Source organism: Mytilus edulis, chromosome 13, assembly GCF_963676685.1.
Source record: "Mytilus edulis chromosome 13, xbMytEdul2.2, whole genome shotgun sequence".
Lineage (NCBI taxonomy): Eukaryota > Metazoa > Mollusca > Bivalvia > Mytilida > Mytilidae > Mytilus > Mytilus edulis.
The window spans coordinates 14,585,470-14,595,082 of NC_092356.1; the positions used below are offsets into that span (position 1 = coordinate 14,585,470).

A 9,613-nucleotide genomic window follows, 5' to 3' on the forward strand; every position below is an offset into this window, starting at 1 on the left:
TAAAAACGGCCAAGTAATCACATAATCACTTTAAAAACGTTCAAGTAATCACATAATCACTATAAAAACGGCCAAGTAATCACATAATCACTATAAAAACGGCCAAGTAATCACATAATCACTATAAAAACGTCCAAGTAATCACATAATCACTATAAAAACGGCCAAGTAATCACATAATCAAAATCCCGAAGAGGAGGCTCAGTAAGAGCGTAACAAAATTAATTGATTTTCATAATCTATATGCTTTAAGTTTTCTTATTGTCTCGACATTTGTTGACCATCACAGTGTATTTTTTAAATCAAATTGTCTTTGATCTTGTCAATATATTTCTACATTTTTGTCACTTTGCAGCAGAAGAGAACAGTTCAATTATGCTTATTTTACGTGTAAGTATCTTTATATTGAAATTTTTGTGTCAGTACTGTATCTTGTAACTAGAAGAACGCTATGCATGCAGTGTATTAGATAAAAAGTAAACAGCATGTATATATATACATAACTAAAGAGACATTAATTGTCGAAATCCGGATATGGTGTAAAAAAAATTTAGCACCTCAGGTTTGTGGTTTACCATGTTTGCCGCAAGTTTATTGTTTTCTGTTTGGTATTAAATCGATGAAAGATCCACTTTGTTACATCTTGTGATCAATTTATTTGGCAATCGTCAATAGCATTAAGCAGGGTTAAAGAACATCAGTTGTTCGACCTGTTAGTCAAATGCGTTTTGTTAAAATATATTTTTTCACTTTTTTGGTCTTATGTGAAATGTTGTTTGTATTTAGACCCCTCTACAACGAAATTTGTTTTACATGCACACGTTTAAAAATTGCGGTTTTTATCCAACTCAATCATAGGTTTGAACGTTGTTTTCAATTGAGACTTGTATATATATCTAACTGCAACTGGAAAATTAGAAATATAAAGTTATTAGCTTAAGAACGCTTAAGAACATTTTTTAAAAAGACTCGTCATAAGATATGCATGCCATTCATCTAAAAATACGGATTTCCTGTAAATTGAGAAGTTGTTTTAAAGAATATTTGAATTTTATTTATATATAGATTTTTTTTTCATTTCAGGGCCGTGCTGCATGGGTATTGTGTATCATCATGTACATAAATTTTCATAATGTGGGTACGTAAGCAACAAGTACATTACATGTATCTTTAGCCGATTTAAAATTCCCCGAGATGTGTTTAAATTTTGATAGACAATCAAATGTTTCCAGTTAATTGATCATGATTCTACTGATACTAGTATTTTAACTGTGTTCACCCTTATTTAATACACTGGTCAAATTTGTTAATCCGTCTTCAGTCTTCTTTATATAAAAAAAAGAAGATGTGGTATGATTGCCAATGAGACAACTCTCCACAAGAGGCCAAATGACACAGAAATTAACAACTATATGTCACCGTATGGCCTTCAACAATGAGCAAAGCCCATACCGCATAGTCAGCTGCTGAGAAAATTGAATACCTGATATCAAATAAAAATGAAAGTAAAACACATCGAAAACTTAGTAATAATTCTGTATAATTTCAATTTATATTATATATTTGTGATTTTATGCAAGGCCGGGGCATTCATGAAAATTGGAGTACGACTATCGTACTAAGACTTACAAACGAACCTATATATACTGGGTTTGGTGTTTCGGTCACACATGTTATACTCCTAGTATTGAGTGAAGTTTTATGGCCTTTCATATGTTTGTTCCAGAGGCAAGAAGCGTGAAAAATAAAAGAGCTATTACGAGTATTACATATCAGTTATCCTATTATTTCGGATACGACCGAGCCAAAGCACTTCTAGACTATGGATGTTTTTGTGGATGGTATGGAAGTGGTACACCAATTGATGGCGTTGATCAGTAAGTATGCATGACTAAACAGCTGTATTTACAAAGTGCAATCTATGGTGCTCCTGTAGCCTCTCAACACTAATTGTGAGTTTAAATCCCACAAGTTGCAGGTGCTCTCGACTCAAAATTCAAAATGACTGTTATCGTCAGTTTTCCTACCAAATGTTGGTAATTGTTTTCTCCGGGCACTCCGGCTTCCTGCACAAATAAAACATGACCACTACGAATTAGCACAAAGGTGCTGAAAGTGCCGTTAAGCACCAATTAATCGATCAATCAATTTATGGTGCTCAGTATATGACAACGGGGTTAAAGAGAAAACAAAATGCAAACACAAGTTGAATATATACGATTAAAGAATGCATATGTTCGCACTTATTAAAAAGCAGGAATACAACAAGCCAATAACGACCATAAATATAGTAATATCTATATTCAAGAAGATGACATATAATTTCAAATATAAATAGAGAAGATGCTAGGTACATGTCTCTGAGAAAGCAACCCATCAAAACAGAAAACCAAGAATGAATCTCTAGGAGTCAACATTCAGTTGCCAACAATAGAGCAGTTTCTGAATCGCTGCGAGTTTAGACAAGATTATTTTTTGTGAAAGTAAAACAGTTCTAAAACTCAAGACAACCACTTGGTTATTTCATGGTTCCTAACTTGGGAAAGGCATATTGACCTGTAGAGGATAACACTTTTTGTTCTTTTAAATTGATTCGGTTTATTGCCGGTATCAAATTAGTTAAAGAGCAACATTAATTATTAAGTACACGTTTTCAATTTGACACGTATATTTTAAATATAAGTTTAGGTACAGTTCGCGTATTGTGTATTATCGTTTTGTATAGTTTTACATTAATTTGTATGATCCTGCATTGAAAAAAAATATAAAAATATATATACTTAATTTTACAGATGTTGCAAAGACCACGATGATTGCTATGGTCGTGTTGACGAATGTTGGCCTAAAACTTGGCCATACTCATATGAACTTCAAACCAGAGCAGTCAAATGTCAAGGTAAATTAGACAATTTCGCCTTTAGACTATAATAATAATGATATTAATGATAATAATTTAAAAAAAATAATTATTATTAATAATAATAATAATATTCGTAATCATAATCATAATCATAATCATGATAATAATAATAATAATAATAATAATAATAATAATAATAAAAATAATAATAATAATAATAATAATAATAATAATAATAATAATAATAATAATAATAATAATAATAATAATAATAATAATAATAAATATAATAATAATAATAATAATAATAATAATAATAATAATAATAATAATAATAATAATAATAATAATAATAACCATAATACTAATATTTACTGTAATTATGTCAGTCTATCTTTAAATGAAATTAGTTTGTCTTAATATTATCAGATTTTATTATTTTTTCCAGATAGTCCCAGTTCCTGTAAGGGGAGAATATGTATGTGTGACAAAGTTTTTGTGGACTGTCTTAATAACAACAAGTATAACAATCATGATATAGACCAATATATACATTGTCAGTAGAGATAATAAATTTAAAACATATGTGTAGAACTCTGTGTTATTTTCCTTATATAACTATTTTCACATAACATTGCATTACGGATACGCGGACGCAAACTTGCGAAACATAAATGTATAAAGTACAAAATAAGTGTTTTATTTTATTTGTGTCCACTTTACTGCCAGTAGCTTTTCGATTGGATGAGACAAGGTAGACAACCACTAAATATAATTAGAATTACGTGTTGCAAATGAAACAAAAATACATATATTTGAAAAGCACACTTTAAAAATGTAACCGTGTGTTACACCACTGTCATATACGTCAAAGGATGGCTAAACGTTAAGAAGATGTGATATGATTGTCCATTAAGGGCATACGATACTGTTTTGATCCCGTATTTAAATTTTTATGGAAATTTGCATGTAGGCTATTTTTTACCTGATTAAATCAAATATGTAATAAACAATTTACCTTCATGTCCTACTTTTTTTTAGTAAAACGATTTTCCCAGCTGATACCAAACGGCTTAGACGTTCGCAACACACATGTTTAATCTTGTCACAATTTTTATTGAGCCATGAGCCTGTAATCCGACGATTGCTGTTGATTCCTGTCTGTCAAAATTGATTTTCGATTAATGTTGAAGTATAATTCAACTTGTTAGGTTCTCTTTTGAATTGTTTCAAGTGTTGTCATCCAATGTACTCTTGTTGTATGTGTAAAAATGAAATTGAAGATGAAAAACATGTATTTACTTTATGTACTTTATGTCCTTTATAATTATGTAGACCTTCGAAATATATTGTATAGTGAAGCAGTAAATGATCAATTGTATAACTTGTCTATTGACAAAAAGTTTATATTTTTATTCAGAAATGAAGAACTTAGTCAGGTATTTGCTAAAACCTGCTTTAATAATTTATGCATAAGAACAAATTTATTTTCTGTATATAGCTGATGATGTATTTTAAATCTTAGATATATTTTTTTATATAGTTGCAAAATTATGTAAAATATTGTAGATAATTAATCATTTAATAGTCTCTCATAATTTTTAATAGATGGCGCTTGTATATGTTTTAGTATTCAAGCTAATGATATTTAACTGTTAGTGTCAATATACTATAAGTTTTATATGTTTTCCAATATTTTATCTTATACGCAATGTTTTATATGTATATTGGAATGTATAATGTCGTACAAGTGGTGAGCCTTTAATAAAATATTGAATCTTGAATCTTATAAGTGACTATAAAGCACACAGTACATGTGTAACTCTGTTTTGTGATCCAATGTAATCTTACAATTTACTATAAAGCATAGCTTTTGGCACGGCTGAAAACAGTATAGTAACCTGTAATTATGCACTGCTTTGTCCTTTGGTCTTCATAGATAGATGTCTGATGGCAGTACTATCTCCTTTTTCGACCTATTGAACAAGAATTATAATGATGTTAAAACGACTTTTCCCAGGTGAGACCAAATGACGTAGACATTAAGATTATAAAAAAATCAAGGTCATTGTCAAATGATATGGCATAAAGCCAGAAATCTAAACACAGAATTTCACAGCAGAAATGAAATAACATAAGCGGGATAATATATTCTTGTTTTGTTGACATTTCAATGTTTTAAAAGTTTCACGCAATATTGTAAAGTAAGAACAAAAGGGGTTTATTATTAGAAACGTCAACGTATCTTACCCTTATTATGATGGTTGATACATGTCTTTGTTAGTGTAATCTGATGTATTTTGTAATATGTTGGTTAGTTTCGGTTATCTTTTAAATAAGTGGATTACTTGGTCAGTGAGATGGTTACGGTAAAAATACACTTTAAAAATTGAAGTAATCAGTATTAAAGAATAAAAACAACTTAACCCCGCCACATTCTGCATGAATATGCCTCACCAAGTCCGGTGCTTGTAATTCAGTGGTTGTCGTTTGTTTATGTGTTACGTATTTGGTTTTCGTTCATTTTCTTTTTACATAGATGAGGCCGTTAGTTTTCTTGTTTGAATTGTTTTTACATTTGTCATTTCGGGGCCTTTTATACCTGACGATCCGGTATAGGCTTTGCTCATTGTTGAAAGCCGTATGGTGACATAGAGTTGTTAATATATGTGTCATTTCGTCTCTTGTAGTGAGTTGGCTCATTAGAAATCATACCACATCTTCTTATCTGTATTATTTAGGAAATAAAAACTTTTATTATAGACAAAGTATCTCTTCAAACACTTCTTCATGTATGTTTAACAAATCGTGTAACTAGTTTTTTTATAATGTCCTTGTAACTATTGCATGAAGAAAAACGACTTGATCAAAACATATTATCATTTTCAGAATGATCATAATGATACAATTTAAAACAAGGTTCTACTCACAAGCAACAAACAAAGGAGAAACGTCAATTTTCATACACATGTTAATGTCTGCTTAGGCTTCTAATATCCTACTTGACAGACAATAAAAAGGGGAGATGTTTCATCATTGACACATCTGTAAATGTTTTCCTTGTTGTCGAGTAAAAACTTTACTATGTCTACATGACCCTCCTAACAAGCAATGAACAAAGGAGATGTTCCATTATGCAAACACTTATTAATGTCATTTGTTTATATATCTCAACTTGTACGATTCGCTCGTGTATGTAACAATGTATTAGATTTTAGCGAGAGAAATGTATGTATTACTGAAAAATTATTACACCAGGGTTTTCGATATCACAAACTGGTCAAAACATTTACTAAATTTTATCACCGGTATAAGGAAATAATTCGTAAATATAACTCAACATGCAGACATCTTATACGTTCAGGTATTTCACATCCAAAATTTTATGGAAATATTCTTTATAAAGCACAAAAATGTCAGTATTCTCCTCAGAAACTAACAAAACCTTTAAATAGACTTATTAAAAGGGGAAATAGTTACGATACTGTTGTCAGGTCATTAAAGATTGCATATTTTGGCTTTAACATTGATTCACTGATAGGGTCTTTGCATCGGAACTAAACACATTTATTTCTAAAAAACAGTTGTTGGCATGACACGGGTTATGTTCTTCTCATATATTTTATGATAGTATGATACTAAACCCCTAACGGGAGGGATTGTACCTGATATTCATATGATGAAGACATAATCTTTCAATCAGTTTAATTGAGGTCTGGAGCTGGCATGTCAGTTAACTGCTAGTAGTTTGTTGTTATTTATGTATTATTGTCATTTTATTTATTTTCTTTTGTTACATCTTTTGACATCAGACTCGGACTTCTCTTGAACTGAATTTTAATGTGCGTATTGTTATTCTTTTACTTTTCTACATTGGCTAGAGGTATAGGGGGAGGGTTGAGATCTCATAAACATGTTTAACCCCGCCGCAATTTTGCGCCTGTCCCAAGTCAGGAGCCTCTGGCCTTTGTTAGTCTTGTATGATTTTAAATTTTAGTTTCTTGTGTATAATTCGGAGTTTAGTATGACGTCCATTATCACTGTACTATTATGCATATTTTAGGGGCCAGCTGAAGGACACCTACGGGTGCGGGAATTCTCGCTACATTGAAGACCCATTGGTTGCCTTCGGCTGTTGTTTGCTTTATGGTCGGGTGGTTCTCGCTTTGACATATTCACCATTTCCTTTCTCAATTTTATTGCTTCTAATTTACAGCTATACTATATCAACCCGATTTTGCTGACAAGCAATAAATAAGGGAGATTTTCCATCATTTCTACACTTATAAATGTCTGCCTTGTTATCAACTAATAACTTTACAAGATATGTATTTCCTTCCTGACATGCAGTATGCAGGGGAGATTGTTCCACGTATGTAAACTTGTCAATTACTGCTTTATTGTCAAGTAGTAGCATTACTATATCTGAATGATTATCCTGACAAGCAATAAGCAAGGGAGATGTGTCATCATTCATACACTTATTGATGTCCGCTTTTTTGTCAATTAACAGGTAATTGTAATGGGGGTTCAAAATCATGTGGAGCCAAATTCAGAAATTCATGAATCCATTACCGGTATGGCTGGTTTGCAGCAACGACAAAACGAGTCGTACGGGTTATGTAAAAGGTTAAAAAGATTTGTAAAGCGAACGTTGTCAAATGAAAAGGTTTTTAATGACTTTATCTAGCAAATCGATGCTATATGCAACATGCATCTTTCGAGTCTGAATAGAAACCGGAAACGCGGATGTATAAATTTGATTATAAACTACGAAATGAATTCGGAATTACGATACGATATTCATTTACAGGAGATATTAAAAGTTTTTACTTTTTAACTTTTAAAGTAATTCTATATTATCGTTACAATACAGCAGTACTCGAGTTATTTGCGATGAAATAATAATTACTGTTTTACGTCTTATTTTGTACTTCTTAAAAAGGGGGATGCTGATTGCGTAAGGGACTTATCATTTTTTACCTGGGAGGGGGGGGCTGGTCAAAATGCAGGGGGGATCAAGTTTTTTTCTGTAAGTGGAAAAGGGGGGCTCAATTTTTTTTATAAATTCAAAGAGGGGGGATCATTTTTTTTTGCACATGGAAGTAAGTAGTTTGCATTCTTCAAGGGGCAAAATGTTAAAAAGAACATTACAACAATCAAATAATAATATATGTTTACCATCATTGATCAAATTTATTTCATTACCATATATTATAATAATTTGTGTCCTGTATGATCCTGTATACATGGTATATGTAACTGATTAAATTAGTTCACTGATCACACATCAATATAACCCTCAGTACCTAAAAGCTTAACAGTTATAAATTCAAACACGTCAGACTCATCTCCTGTACCTTGCATTTCAAGAGCTTCATAAGAGTCTGATTCGGCTTGCATGATTTTGATTTTCATCTGATTTTTCAAGCGCATAAGAGTTTGGCATGATTTTTTATTGTAAACATTCTTCCTCACCTAAACTGCTTCCGTTGTAAACGAAAATCTAAAGTAGCGAGGTTGTTTTTAAAGCTTCCAATTCTTTCTTGGTCGAATTGATTCAAGCCCATTTGATTATATATTTGACTCGTTATTTCAAGTAAAACTGCCATGTTGTATCATACTCACTAACTAAGCTTATTAGTTGAAGAGAAAATAAGTATGAATTAAAACAAAATCTACGATTTGTGTATAATTTCTTCCAAAGAAATCCAAATTACACTGCATCATGAAAGAATATAGTTTTGACTAATAAATTCACCAATTATTTTTATAAATGATCATATATTTATCTAAGCTGCATATACAAACAGTTGAATTTGATACAAAGTTGATTAACACTACTTATGTCCCTTTTTGTTTCCATTACAAGATCCTTTTGGGTGGGTCCAATATTATAAATCCCATTCCCTCAAAAGTTGTACTTTTTAGGCCAAAAATTAAAATTTTGAGGTTACTTACACTAGACATGCTAGACGAAATGTGAGATATGTGACAATAAATGAGTAAATGATTCGTTCAAGCTGAATGAACTATCCATATATAAGTCTACCAATTCCATTGAGCTTTCAATATAAGGCCGTAAGTAAACTTAAGTTTACGAAGCGTTTAAGAAAGGGGTATATATATATAATAGATCCCTTTTACTAAATGAAGTGTTGTTACTGTCTTTAAAAACATATACTTTTTACTGTATTTATTTTCTCCAAAACTGATGAACAAGTGTTCTTTTTTAGCCCAATATCGGAAATTAGTGAAAAAACGTAAGAAAAAGCACCACAAAGCACAGGCTATGGCTTACGCTACCTACACATATTTCTTGGAAGAGCCCTATTTCAAGGCAATTTTCCCTCGAATATATTTTTGAGACTCATTCCAATGAAACTTTTTCATGTTTGCAATATTTCCGTGAAATAACATGACAAATGTTTTCTATTTTGAAATGTTTAGTTAATCACAGAACAGTATATGATATCTAATATGTATGTTCCTGGTTTAATAGAGGGGGGAATCACATTTTTTTTCAAATGTTTTTAAGGGGGGATCAAATAAAAAAAGTTTATTAGGGGGGATCAAGAAAATGTTATATGTTTGATTTCCAAATGACCAGCCCCCCCCCCCCCCCCCCCCCCCCCTCCAAGGTAAATAATGATAAGTCCCTAAGTCAAAATAAAAGCACGTGTTCTACTTGTTAAACTTTGTAACTGGACTATTAATTTATTTATTTAATCTGAATTATCATAAGCATTTGCG

General features: G+C 31.3%; 1 protein-coding gene across 1 annotated transcript; it reads left to right on the forward strand.

Moving 5' to 3' along the window:
* The first annotated feature begins 312 nt into the window (after positions 1 to 312).
* On the forward strand, positions 313 to 4,360 carry LOC139501733 (basic phospholipase A2 acanthin-1-like). Its single transcript, XM_071290879.1, has 5 exons — positions 313 to 390; positions 1,084 to 1,138; positions 1,727 to 1,877; positions 2,793 to 2,896; positions 3,309 to 4,360. The coding sequence occupies exons 1-5, from the start codon at positions 376 to 378 to the stop codon at positions 3,422 to 3,424; spliced, it is 441 nt and encodes a 146-aa protein (XP_071146980.1). The 5' UTR covers positions 313 to 375; the 3' UTR covers positions 3,425 to 4,360.
* The last annotated feature ends 5,253 nt before the right edge of the window (positions 4,361 to 9,613 follow it).

What these genes read in the sequence shown, in the direction of transcription:
- LOC139501733 (XM_071290879.1), top strand. An exon ending in CATAAATTTTCATAATGTGG is followed by an intron (nt 1,139 to 1,726) that starts GTACGTAAGCAA and finishes TGTTTGTTCCAG; the next exon opens with AGGCAAGAAGCGTGAAAAAT. An exon ending in CAGAGCAGTCAAATGTCAAG is followed by an intron (nt 2,897 to 3,308) that starts GTAAATTAGACA and finishes TATTTTTTCCAG; the next exon opens with ATAGTCCCAGTTCCTGTAAG.